Source organism: Diadema antillarum, unplaced genomic scaffold (assembly GCF_040938485.1).
Source record: "Diadema antillarum isolate AM-2024a unplaced genomic scaffold, OU_Dant_1.0 seq00000926_RagTag, whole genome shotgun sequence".
Taxonomy (NCBI): Eukaryota; Metazoa; Echinodermata; class Echinoidea; order Diadematoida; family Diadematidae; genus Diadema; species Diadema antillarum.
In genome coordinates this window covers 129,452-144,117 of record NW_027271777.1, presented here as the reverse complement: position 1 = coordinate 144,117, position 14,666 = coordinate 129,452, and the positions used below count along the sequence as shown (strand labels likewise).

The 14,666-nt window shown below is 42.4% G+C and overlaps 1 protein-coding gene across 1 annotated transcript in view; it reads left to right on the top strand.

Annotated features, from left to right (window-relative positions):
- Positions 1-3,474: 3,474 nt before the first annotated feature.
- LOC139741381 (uncharacterized) overlaps positions 3,475-14,666 on the top strand; it is a 43,315-nt gene continuing 32,123 nt past the window's right edge. The window contains exon 1 of the mRNA XM_071651964.1: positions 3,475-3,721. Within this exon, the coding sequence (XP_071508065.1) occupies positions 3,475-3,721 (247 nt within the window). The remainder of the gene's footprint in view (positions 3,722-14,666) is intronic.

The window sequence follows — 14,666 nt, the reverse complement described above, 5'->3', positions numbered from 1 at the left end:
TGAGCCTGTTTTGGCAGCTCCTGACTTCGCAAAGCCATTCAAGGTGGCAATAGATGCTAGCGATGTAGGAGTGGGAGCGGTTTTGCTCCAAGAAGATGAAGAAGGCACTGAACGACCAGTTAACTACTTCTCAAAAAAATTGAACGCATACCAGAAGAAGTACTCCACAATTGAGAAGGAGGCTCTCAGTCTCATCCTTGCCCTCCAGCAATACGAAGTGTACTTGACAAATAGCAAAGGGGAGATCACGGTCTATACTGACCACAACCCCTTGGTCTTTTTAGACCGGTTCAAAATGAAGAACAACAGGTTGTTCAGATGGAGCATGATGACGCAGCCATATGCACTCAAAATCAAACATGTGGCAGGCAAAAACAATGTAATTGCCGACGCTCTGTCAAGAGTGTAACATGAAGAGAGTATTAAAGGTGAAAAGTTATCACCGCATATCATTTCCAGTGTATGTGTTAAGCATATTCATTAATGTGTGCAAAACAGTTTGATATGATTGTATAAGCTCCGAGAATCCAAGCAATATCATTGTAAATAGTATCCATGGAAAGAGAACATGGAATTAATACAGCTATCCAAAAGGCATGTGATAGTATGTGATTATTGTTGCTTGACTTGGACTTTACCTCACATTCATTGTAAATAACAATGAGAAATTGTGAAGGTAAAAGAAACCCTTGCTACAGCAAGGCTTTCTTTTTCCCATGGGGGATGGTGTCACAAATGTACACAACAATATAGTAGTTATGTACATGTATGATGTACTGTATGCATGGTTGTTTTAATGTGTATGTACACCGGTTGACCAGATTAATGGAGAACATTCTATGTGGTATAGATATAGTACATACAGGCTGACCAGATAAGTGGAGAATTTTCTAGGTGGTATACAATGTAGCTATACAGTACATGCATGTAGCAGGAAATACATTATAACTCACTCAATCTAGAATGCTTTCACCCTTTCCAGAATTTTCTGGGAAGTGCTTACATATTTGGCTGAGTGAGGCACTGTCCCTGTAGCCCAATGTGATTGGTAGTTATTTTTGGTAATGATGTTTTGTACATAGTTAGGCAGTGAGTCATCCAGGTTTCCTGGAACTTGGACTGGCTAGTAGGTTGGAGAGAGTTATAGAATGTGCTAGAAGGGGGTGAATGGATAGTATATAAGCCAGAGAAATTCTGCAGTAGGCAGAGTACCCAACACCTCTGCTCTGAGAGTTACGTCACTTCTGGCTCTGAAGCGACTTGTTATAGTCAGTCCTGTGTTACCTGCTGACCTGTTATGTTTGTGGAGATACTTGGCCTGGGAGACATTTTGCCTGCAGAGAATTAATGTGCCTTCATTGGACTCCATATTTTAATGTCAACGGACATTGCTACGGCAAAGCTGTGACGGGCTGGATTCCTAGCTGGACAATATAAAGTGAATCATCATTCAACGCATCGACTGGACGTGGTCGTTGGATTCTGCACATTTCGCTGGGAACATTATACGGTGGATCTATTGTGGACATATACCCTGGATTTATAACGCGGACTATTGTAACCTGTGCCTCTGGATTTACGTCGAAGGAATCATTCATCGGTGCATCACGGATCATTCATTTGTGCATCAAGCATTGTATTTGGACACTACCAGGAAACTGTAGGGATTTCGTGATTTAGTGAGTAAGTGATTCCATTACTGACTTATATTTGTTTCTAGTGATCATTATTGTACTGATGTGAAAACCGATTACGAGTCTGTACCCACAATATCACTGTTAATAAACCGCCTGAACATCAGTTGATTGTTTCTTTTGTGCGATCATTCTCGGAGTGATTTTGGTCGTAACAACACTAACTTGCTAACTTGGAAATCATGTTCATTCCATGCTGGCAGTAACCTTCCAAATATACATTCACACGTAACACAAAATAATCATGTTCAGTTTAAGAAAAAAACACCTTGACAGATGTATGTTTTGAAGAGGTTGAAAATTGCTCACATATTATAGTATACACTGGATCCCAACTCTGGAAATACACATGGATGCTGAGTTGGGGGGGGGGGGGGGGGGTGACGGTATACCCTGCCTTGGCCCTGACACGCCCCTGATCTTTAGAAATTGACACTACACTGCATTCTATTGATCATTATTGATTCTAAATATTTTCAGAGCTTGAAATGTTTTGACCTAGGCTGATGGTTGAGAACCTTCTGGGCATTTTCATGTATCATTGATATCTTTTAGCACCCAAGTTTCACACAAAATAGCTCTTTGAAACAAATTATAATAATATGATCTATATCGTGACGGTCGTATCAAAATGATTTCGGTCAGATCCATGCACCCATTATGCCTCTGTCATGTCTGTGCGGAGTACTGTATAGTCAGGGCAAATCCTGGAATTCTACAAAGGGGATGCGCCCCTTTTAATATAAATTGAAGGGTGCCCCCTCCCAATTTTCTTTTTATTTCTTTTGTTGCAACAAAAAATAAAGGGTTACGCCCCCGCTGCGCTCCCCATGGATCCTGAGTATTGGTGGAGATGAGAATTGGGCTTTTAACTTTTTGCGAGATACCAGAAAAACACTTTTGAAATATTACAGAGCATACCATTTTAAAGAGGAATTCAAAGTTTTGTTGAAAATCGGGTTTGGAATGACTGAAACATCCAAAAACAAGGTAAAACAAAGTGGTATCGCAATAAAAGGTGAGTCCCACACTGTCTTAATTAGAATCGCTCTTTTTTGGATATCTCAGCCATTTCAAAACCAATTTTCATCAAATAAAAGTTGAATTTCTCATGGAATTACATGCTCTTTCATATTTCATAAGAGGTTTCTCATTCTTTCATCAAAAAATTAATGTTAGAAACCTGAAATTAGGTCTCAACCAAAACTATAATGACCCGATCGCTCGATCGGTGAAGGACAAGGCAGGCGCTAGGCGTGCTCTTGCGCCATCTAGTGCCGCTAATGGATGAACCGTACTGCTCCATGTCGATGCATCACAGAAAAGGATGCACTTTTGGTACAGCACATCAACACACGTACACATTATACATGCACTCCAGCTGTACAGTTCCGTATTGCCTATTGGCATTTACCACCAGCTGATCGGAGACGATGTGGCATGCATGCTGCACGCCATTTGCCATCTTTTAGGCGAGGACGTTTTTGTCTGCCATTTGCAACATATTTCCGTAAGCTTTTCATCCTTTGACGTAAGTGCTTCATCAGATCGACCTGGCTTCTGCACATCTAAAGAGTACGGCCAACAAGAAGGCACCGAGAAGGTAGTTCTCCGTCGAAGAAGTAGAAGGCGAGGCAGTCTGACTACAACACTTCGAAGTTTGAGTCCGAGAGCTAACCAAAACTAGCTTCTAAGTTCTACTCGGAGCTATAAAAGCCAGGTAGCAGCTGACTAGCTGACGACCAGGCTATATTCATCAAAAAGTGTGTAGGCCTACACTATGGAGGACGAAGAAGAGATAAATTTAGAAGATACTTATGACATCACGCACGAATTAGACATTTCCACGACGTCTCCGTTTGATGAAAATCATGGCGCGCTTGATCTGGGCTCTGATGGCTTGAAATCAGAAACTGATGAGGAGTCTCTCCAGCAAGATTCTTCAGACGTATCCTCTGAACAGCAGCGGGTGGGAGAACGCACATTTTTCCAGCATATCGGACTAGGGGTAGTCTTCATCCAGTGTTGTAAGTACTACTACAGTAGGCCTAGAATCTATACCGGTACAAATAATGAATGTTTATGAGTGCAATGCCAATGGACAGAATATTTCATGAGGTGAAAGATTAAATGATCCACTCAACGAGGCGCAGCTGACCCGAGTTGAATAGATCAAACATGTCATCTGATCTTAAACCAAATGAAATATTCTGTCCATTGCACAAATGAAAAACATTCATTATTTGTTTTATTTAATGCCTAAAATAAATGTCATTTGATGTTTTATGGATTTAAAACGAGAGAATCTGACTGAGATCGTGAAAGTGCTTAGCTTACTGAGCGCTTTACGGTTACGCTAGCGCGCTTTCGCATATACACACTGCAAACGCAATCGTTTTGCATGCGTAGTGTGCTGGGCTCTCAGCGAGTGTGCAATGGAGCAAATCATCCAAAATTGCACGGTAGATTAAATGGAGCCACAATTGCACAGCATGGATGATGACACCGTAGTGAAATGGGCCGAATGATCAATTGGTCAAACAACCAATCATTAATCAAGTGACAATGGATCTCTTCAGGCATTTATATACAAAATAATGAATGTTTATGAGTGCAATGGACAGAATATTTTATGAGGTACGGTAACTAAAAGATGAAATGATCCATTAAAAGAGTTGCAGCCGAGTTGAATGGGTCAAACATTTCATCTTTAGGCCCAACTGAATAAAATATTCTGTCCATTGCATGAATGAGAAACATTTATTATTTGTTTTACAGTATAGATGCCTAAAATAGATCCTTGCCATTTGATGTTGCAGTAATTTAGAAACAAGAGAGAATCTTAGACCGCGAGGGTGCTCACTGAGCGCTTTACGCTAGAGCGCGCTTTCGCATACACACACTCCAAACGCAATCGTTTTTACACGCGCAGTGTACCGGGCTCTCAGCGAGCGTGCAATGGAGCAAATTGTAGTAATAAAAAATTGCACGGTAGATGGAACCACAATTGCATGGATGATGACATCATAGTGAAATGGGCCGAATGACCAATGTCGAAACAACCAATCAAATGACAATGGATCTCTTCAGGCGTTATATAATAGTGTATGGAAGCCTGAACAACTAAGCCTACATTAAACAATGTATTTATTCAAAGGGTCAAAGGCATGGTATATAATTACTCAATTGTATGTACAGTTGAACCTCTCGTATCCGGACAAGTCGGGACCGGGGCTCATCCGGATAAGGGATTTGGCCGGATACGGGAAACTCTATGCTTTATACATACAGTACATAATACATACACATGTACTGACATAGCCCATTGTAGTACCACATGTAGTAATGTGTATACTGCAACCTTTTCATTGTTACATTTGGGGATGTTTCGGGATGTTGAAATGTCTGAAGGTAAGCAATTTGGAAGGAAATTTGATGCAATGTATGTTAATCATATTGGAAGTAATATGTAATTCATGTGTGTTTGGGTAGGAGTTCTCAAGGAGTTGGGAATCCCCCTTTCTTCCCGTAATTATTTAAAAAAAAATCACGGCGAGATTGCGTCCGGATAATAGAGAGATCCGGATAAAGGGAGGCCGGATAATAGAGGTTCAACTGTATTAAAATTTTTGGTTGAGGTAAAGGATTCAGCATAAAACTTTTTGTGAGATACTTCCGAGAAACCATTTTATGAAATTTTAAAGAGCATGCCATTCTAAAGGGGAATTCAAACTTTTTTGATGAAACTTAATGTTAGTTTTGAAATGGCCAAGGTATCCAAAACAAAGTCGGGTCTGCAACATACAAAAAACAAAGTGATCTTAGTTAGGTTAGGTGGGTAGGCCAAGCCTACCACCTTGCTCTGTTTTGGGATCAGCCATTTTAAGACCACTTCATCAAATATACAAGTATTTTAAAAGTTTGAATTCCTTTTAGAATTTCGTTCCTATAGAATGTAGAACCTACTATAGCTCTTTCATATTTCATTACAGGTGGTGGGACACATCACCACATTTCATTGATTTGAAGCACTTGCAGGTCGCCTATAGATCTATACCAGTAGTACAAAAAGCCCTGTGTTCAGTCTGAAGAGTTCTGCGAAGGTCGCTTTCCACAAGTTTGATCCCAATTGCCAAAAACGAAAACTGCTACAAACTTGTGCTGTAGTTATGGGTAAACTTGGCCTAGCCTAACTAGTGGGTAAATTCGGCCGCTTGTAATGAGGGCCCTAAGTGCCCGTGGGCATAACGGGCAGTAAGTATAAGTAAGTAAAGTAATGAGGGCGTTAGGGGCCAAGGGTGCTAAACTTTGTACCTTTTCGCCTGGAATATTTGTATCTGAGTGAGATTCAAGGCCAGTAGAAAAGGAATTTTCATCGTTTTGACACTTTTACACAGCATGTAGAATTGTGTCGATCGCAGCTAGTTTGCTGTACGATAAATGCGTTGTTCTAGCCCGACTAGACGCCATGCGAAGCATGGCATCAGACAAGCTCCGATCCATACACCAATCTTATGAGACCCCTCGAAACACAGCTCTACAAAACTACAAAACTACAAAACTGTTGAAAATGTCTGCATTCTTGTTTCAAATTTCATGAATTACAATGTACTCACGTGAATCAAAATGCTGGGACTATAAGCATGGTGTGTACAATGTATGTAGTTTGTGTATCGTTCTTGAGGATGACCAATGACATCAGTTAGCTTGATGGGTCTGGAGGTGGCTGATGAGGCCAATCTGGGCAAGGGAGCCTCTCCCACATGTAGGGCAGAGGTGGGTAGGGGCTAAACTGTTGGTTTTGGCTGCTCTAGCTTTTCGCATCAGGCATTTGTGCTCTGCTTGCTTGACACGCTGCTCCTCTGCTCTGCAGGCCCCTACAGCAATAGCATGGCGCCAGGAAGGGCGATCTGCAGCCAGGACTCGGTGTCGATGGAGAAGTCTTTTAAGGACTTTTTACACAATTTTGCAAATTTTTGCTTAGTCCCCCCCCCCCCCCCCCCCCCCTGCCCCACTGTTGGTACTGGACTTTCCTTAGCCTACTTTCTGTTTACACTTGTTTTTGCCAAAGTGGGCTAGCCCCACTGATAATCCCGTACTATCTGGCCCTGCAAAAATGCAGGGTTAGCACTGCAATTGCGGTGCTAACCCCGCAATTGCAGTGCCAAGCAAGCGAGTGTAAACAGAACAAAAAAATAATCCGGGGCTAAGAGACAGAGACGAAGTTTGACCCCCCACTGACTAATCAGAAACGAGGTAATCAAGTGCTGCCGGTGCGTGCATGTACTTGTACAGTGTACAGCATAATCATGAATATTCATGTGGTTTGGAAAGTACGGGACTAAGAAATACAAGTATAAAAAGGTCAGTTTTCTCCTTAGCCCAGTAGAAGAGCTTAGTATGGGATTTATTGGTGAGTTTTTAAAAGCTGAAAAAATTGGTACAGGACTAACAATAGTCCTGGGTCAGAGAAAGTAAGAAGTTAAGAAACACAAGTGTAAAAAGGGCTTTAAATAGAGCTTCAGGTGGTCTTTGAAGCGCTTCTTTTGTCCTCCCACCTTGCGCTTCCCATCAGTGAGTTCTTCATCCTAAAGAAGAACTTTTTTGGGATGCAGTTGTCAGACATGCGGGAGATGTGGCCTGCTCATCTCACCTGGGCCTTGCGGATGTTGGTAATGATGGTAGGGATGCCTGCCCGCTTCAGTACCTCTGTGTCCAGAACTTCATCCTCCCAGCGGATGCGAAGGAGGTTGCGGAGACATCGCATATTAATGAATATGGAAGTGGTTGATTCGCCTCTCATGTCTCCTGTACAAAGTCCAAGTTTCGCAGCCATTGAGGAGTGTGGTCAGGACAACTGCGCAGTAGACTTTCAGCTTTGTTGAAAGGCTGATCCCTCTCCTCCCCCAAACATTTTTCCTGAGTCTCCTGAAAGCACTGCTGGCTTTAGAGATCCTGTTGTTGAGCTCAGCATCAATTATGGCACAACTGGAGAGGGTGCTGCCCAGATAGGTGAAGGTCTTTGCTGCCTGGAGAGTCTGTCCATTCACCTGAATTTTTGGTTTGTGGTACTGGGGCTGGTGCTGATGGTAAGGCCAAAGTTGTCACAGGCAGAGGAAAATCTGTCCATCTGCAGCTGCATCTCGTGCTCACCACTGGCATTGAGTGCGCAGTCATCGGTAAACAAGAAGTCTCTGATGACGGTCTCCTTCACCTTCGTGATGGCCTTCAAGCGCCTAAGATTAAAGAGCTTTCCATCTGACCTGTACCTAATGTTGATGCCAAGTTTGCAGTCTTAGAAGGCATCTGAGAGCATTGCAGAGAACATCATGCTGAATAGTGTCTGGGCCAGGACACAACCCTGCTTGACTCCATTTGTCACTGGAAAGGCCTTGGAGGGCTCACCATTGTCTAGAACTTTGGCAGTCATCCCATCGTGAAATTGGAGGACATTTGTGATGAACTTGGGTGGGCAGCCAAACTTTCCCATAATTTTCCAGAGTCCCTCACGACTAACTGTTGAAGGCCTTAGTCAGATCAACAAAGGTTGTGTATACAACGTAGGTCACGATACTGCTCAATGCACTTCTGAAGCTGGCGGGCAGCAAATATCATGTCAGTGGTCCCTCGACCTGCACGGAAGCCGCATTGACTTTCAGGGAGATGACCCTGCTCCAGATGTTCCAGTAAGCGATTGAGGAGGACTCGGGCCAGGATCTTGCCTGCTATAGACAGGAGGGAGATGGCTCGATTGTTGTCACAGGCCTGGCGATTTTCTTTCCGTTTGTAGATGTGGACAACTGTAGCATCTCTGAACTCTTGTGGTAATTGTTCTTTGTTCCACATGGATTGGTACAGCTCGGTGAGCTTAATGAGGGTGATTGGGCCTCTCTTTTTGTACACTTCTCCAGGGATGGAATCAGAGCCTGGGGCTTTCCCACTAGACAGCTGCGTGATGGCTGTGTCGACTTCCTTCTCTGAAGGGGGGCACATCAAGCTTGTGATTTAAGGGCACATTAGGGGAGGTGATCGATGGCTTCGTTGTTGATCTGGGCTGGTCGATTTAATACGCTGTTGAAGTGTTCAGCCCATCTTTCTAGGATCAGCTTCTTCTCTGTCAGCAGCGTAGAACCATCAGCACTGAAGTGGGGATGATCCAGATGGTTTTGGTCCATAGACTGCTTTCAGGGCATCATAGAAGTTCTTCATGTCGTGCCTGTTGGCAAAGCTTTGGATCTCATCGGCCTTGGCACTAAGCCAGGAGTCTTTCATGTGGCGTAGTTTTGCTTGGACCTTGCTGCGGGCATTGGTGAATGAAGCCTTCTTTGCCATGCTGGAGGGATCATTCTGATGTACACGTAGAAGGTTGTGTTTTGTATCTAAGAGCTCCTGAATTTCTGTCGTTTTCATCAAACCAGTCTTGATGGTTCCTAGTGGCTGGGCCAAGGCATTCAAGGGCGACAGAGTGAGCAGCATCCCTAAAGGTTGCCCACTGATCCTCGATGCTAGACTGGTTTAAAGGTCTGCTAGGTGGTTATGCATGTGTTCTAGGAAGTCTTGCAGCTTCTTGAGGTCTGTGAGTTTGTTGACATTCAGTTTCTTTTTTACTTTCTGGCCCTGTGGCCTTCTCTTGGGCTGGATTAGGAGGTTCATCTTTGAGATGATCAGGCGGTGATCTGTCCATCAGTCGGCACCACACATGGCCTTAGTCACTCTCATGTCCTGCCTGTCCCTTGCCCTGACGATCACATAGTCAATAAGATGCCAATGCTTCGAGCGAGGGTGCATCCATGAAGTCTTGTTCCTAGATTACTAGGTCATGAGAGGAGCAGAATCTGAGGAGGAGGTGCCCGTTGCTGTTACAGTTTCCATGCTGCCATGTTTTCCTAGTACATTGTGCCAGGCATGATGGTCGGCCCCTAGTCGAGCATTGAAATCACCAAGGATGATGAGCTTCTCAGACTTTGTAGAAGCGATGATAGAATCAAATTCCTCATAAAATTTGTCCTTGACCTCATCAGGGTTTGGGCACTAATGATGGTTGCACTTGTCTTGTTTCCAAGTGGGAGATGCATTGACATCAGACGTTCATTGAGTCCCACAGGGATGCTTGCTAGTTTCTGCACCTGGAGGGATTTGACAGCAAATCCAACACCAGCCTCTCTTCACTGCTACGCCCACTCCAGAAGAATGTGTAGCCACCACTGGTTTCAGTTAGCTGACCTTTTTCTGCTAACCGTGTTTCGCTAAGAGCAGCTATGTCAACATTGTAGCGAGCCAGTTCTCTGGCAACCAGTGCAGTGCGTCTCTCTGGCCTGTTTGCTTTTGTGTCATCAAGTAGAGTTCTCACATTCCATGATGCTAGGGTGAGCGCTTTGTTTTCTTTTTTCTTGTGTTTTGACCGCTAAGGGGGGATCCCTTCCAGCCGCGGTATGCTGGCCAGGGTGAGATGAGGCAGGCTATGTTTAGGGCACCTTTTCTAGCCCCATCCTCTTGTTGAGGAGGCGAGCAGAGCGATCCTGAAGAGGGCTGCTCTGTCGCTCAGAAGGCTGCCGAACTCCACTGCTGCCTTGGTCCAGTGAAGAGCGACCACATGTCCTAAACTGCCTGTGTGTAGGTTTACGACTGCAGCTCCCAGTGTATCCGCATCTGCTGCTTCACTGCTCCCCTATCGCCACAGGACTTGAAGGTTGCCAAGTTGGCGATGTCATGACTTGCGCTGAACTTTGATTAAAATGAAGGAGACTTGCGCAGGATCAGCCTCACTCTCTCGTCCTGAGACGCGGGGTCTAGTGGCAAGACGAAGTCGAGACGGTTGGAGGCGAGACAGGATGCAGGAGCTGCCGGAAGGTAACAAGTATGCCAGCCAACTGCCTAAGGGGCCCCACTCCATTGATTTCCCATTGAGCACTAGACAGTCACCAAGAATCAGCCCGCCGTGCCCTTCAGTTGTTCTGTTCTCCAGCAGTTTGAGGGATCTTCACCCCAGCCGGAACATGACTCACAAGAACTCTAACTTTAGGACAGCCGGACATGACCCAGATGACCACCCAGCACTCGTGGGAGGGGCACAGGTATGGCGCTGGATGCCATCGCAGTATTCAAGGACAAGGTTCTTGCCTGTCGTATAATGTATTAGTCCGTATTTAGCCTTCATGCAATGTAAACTGAGCAAAAATTGCATTTATAAACCAGAAAGCTGACCATCAGAGCACGATTCTAAATACAACTCAATACTAATACCCCAGCTTTGAATGATGCAAATGTGCACAAAGATGATGCATGTGTATGTTGCAATTTAGCCAAATTCGAAGCTGGAACCACGACAGTGCTCCGTGCGCACATGCTACTTTAGTGTCTTGCCTGCACGATCGGCGACAGCGCCACCTTTTCCTTTTGCCCGATGTTTTTGCAGTGCTGCGACAACATTTCGAATCACTGCCTTTTCCTGAATGTATACGATATTTAAATATGCGTTTTCGGTTAGTTGTGAATTCTGTATGTCAATATTGATCACAAACAAAATACAGCTAAATCAAATTTATGACTATATAGTCTGAGTAACAAATATGGCGTAATAAATTCAAACTCGCGTTGTCGCTACGGAATAAAGTGATTTGCATGGATCCATTATTTAGGTACACGTTGACGTATGTATAGCCCTGTTGCGACACTTGTGTACAGCGACAGGGCTGTGTATAGTTAGGGTTGTTCGTGTGTGTATGTGTGTGTGTTTGCTGTGCATGTGCTTTTGTGTGAGGGTGTATGTGTGTGTGTGTGTGTGTGTGTGTGAGAATATGAAAGAAGATCTGAAAAATGTGGTTATAAGACAAGGGTGAAAGAATATAAAGCCTATAAGGCTAGGCAAAGGGGGAAAAGGTAATAGAAGAATATAAAAAACCTAGAAAAAAATGGAACAAAAGGTTTACAAAAGAGAGAGTACACTAAAAGATAATGGAAGGAAAGAAAAAAAGAGAAACTTGCATGATAAAGGAAAGCAAAGAGGAAATGAAAAGAGGAAAGCATGTGAAGAGAAAATATAGATTGAAGGCAGAAAAGCACCAGGTAGAATAATAGAATGAGAGATGAATCAAAAGTGGATGAAAGCAAAGATGAAGAGGAAGGAAAGAAGAATTCTATGGTTGAAAAGGAGATAAAGAAAATGATTTGTTAGAAAGACACGTAAAAAGATATTGGAGAGGATAGAAAGGAAAGACCCTTGTAGTTGGGAGGAAAAACAACCCATGGAGGAAACATAGAACAATTCAGGGCCGGCGGAGCGTTTTCAAAAGTGGGGGGGGGGGGGGGAACCACTTCCGGGTTTGATGAGCTAACAAGCAATTAAAAAGAAAAAGGTCCTCAGCTCCACTTCCAGATTTCTTTAGCTGCCAAGCAAAAAAAAAAGGGTCTTCACTGGAAAAACATAACCTTACCATGATCACACTTCAAGATCTCTATCTATTTCCTTTAAGTGTCCCTCCCTCCCTCCCCCCCCCCCCCCCCCCCCCCCCCCGTTCCGCTGGCCATGCAATTAGGGAGAAAGTACAGTTAAATGGATTTAAATGGAAGTTAAGCAAAAGGAAAACCATAAAGAAATAATTGATAGGAAAGGGAAATTTAGCCGTAGCTTCTACCCGAAAATGAAAGAAGAAAAGACAACAACAAATTTTTGCTTTTCAACGACGCCATAGAAAGAGCCGCTGTGTGGCTACATTCAGACCAAATGTTAGACCCTAAGTGTATGCGCTGAACATATTCGTACTGTGCTTGTGTACAGAACAGCATTTCAAGCAATCAAGATTTTCCAACAATTTTTCTGACACTTGTAGATTATACTAAAAGCATTAAAAGTTAACTTCTATTCGACCAGTGTAGGAAGGAATACATTGACTTTATAAGTAAAAGGGCTCAGTATTAGCAGATCACCCAAACAAAAAGGAACTTATTGTCCAAGCACTTTTATTTTAATTCTGCTGCTCATAAGTTAGCATCAACGTGATAATGAAATGGGTCTTTATTTGTTATGAAGAAAGCTTGGTTTAATTTAAAGTGGAGTTAAATGAGAGAGTAATTTGTTTGTTGCAGTTTATAAAATACCTGCCTTCAGGGTTTTACACATTAAAAAAAAAATGTTTATTGTGAATAAAAGCTTGATGTTTGAAATTTACAGTACATCTGCGAACTTCTCCAATTTAAACATCAGCATGTAGAATGCTGCTGGATTAAGGCTTATTTGATTTGTCCAACACTGAAATGAAAGAGTGTACATGTGTACATGTGTGCATGCTAGACAGGTGACTGCAAGAGTCTGTTCAGGGACATGTGCCACCTCCCTGGTCTGTTGGACAACTCTGTATGTTGAGCTTTTGACAACTTACAGTTAGTTTCAACTGTTTATTTTTAAGGCCCAGGAACACTTCAAACATCTTGATGTCTTGCAGAGAATGCATAACTTGGGAATGTAATGGCAGGAGAACATAGATTTCGGCAGTCATAGGGAAAGTCGTTAAGTTTTTTTCTTTTATTGTATGTAAAATAAAAAGACTTGCCAGTTCGCACTTATTACTTTGCACATGAGGAGAAAAAGGGTCATTGTACCAACAGGCATGTTGGTTTTTGAATATACTGGGATTTTATTTAAGCATCTGTGATGTAATGATTATTCATGTACATGTAGTCCAATAAATGCTGCTTGCCAGCACATCCACCTAACAGCAAAAGTGGTGTTTGGCAATATCAATAGAATGAGATTGTTAATAGAATACATTCAATGCAAAAATATGAAAAGGACACTTTCCCAAGTGTAAGGATCATTTTTGTCATTTGGTCTATTCAAGTTTATTCTATGTACAGGATTGTTGAATCCATTTAAATTGTTATGAAGCTTATCAACGCATTACATTGTATGTCACTCTGAAAACGAGTGAAGTGCCCCTAATGGACTGAGAAAATAGGAAAGGTCATTCATACCATCGTCTTCTTGAGCTAACTCTGAAGTGGCTTATTTGATTGTTTTCATTGAAGAGATGGGCAATTCCATGGGGTTGGGACTGAAATTGTGACATACAAGTTGAAAATTCAAGTTGGGTAAATTGAAATTTCCTTTTTCCCCCTGATTTGTTACTCCCATTCTTCAACATATTCCACTAGAAATCTGTTTATTACTTCGCACACTTTCAGTCAGCATGGGTAAACAGGTATGGCAAAATACCTATGTTACACGGACTTCATTTGTTGACATCCTTCATCATTTTGTGTTCTGAAATGATAACAATGAACACATCCACGTTTTTTTCGTCCATAGCACATCAACATGTTATTTAACAGGCGCATGAGATCATTATTAGTAAGATTGTATGTTCTGATGTCAACTGCAAGCCACTTTTATTAACATGTTTTTTTCTACAAACCATTAACAATTTCAATCAAAGGTTTAACTTTTTCATCAAGAGTGATACAATGACAATATTCTTAAAAGCACCACAATTGAAGCAAGTGATTTGTATGGGTATTCAAGTGAAAACATGATTTTATTGTTATAATCAGGGGTTTTCAGACAACAACCTCGCCCACGGTGTACTACCTATGTTACACGGACAGTATGTCTTTGTAACATAGGTACACTACGACATATCAACTGATTTCCTTTATTGTGGTGTGAGATGTTAAAACCTACACATATAGACTTTATGTATGTTCCCACAAATAACACTATTGTAACAGTTCTTTGGAATTATATCTACTGCACACCTGTGGAACAATACCTATGTTACACAGACTTCAATTCTTTGTAACTCTGATATGAAAGAAGGCAGACTTAATCAGAAGAAGAAGAAGAAAGTGAAGCTTTACACAATTTGACCTAATATACACTAACAACATCATCAACTAGTTGTCAACTAACTAAGAAAACTAATAAAGAGAAATCAGACAAGTCTTCTTGTCTTTTCCATGTTCTTTGTTTGAAATTAA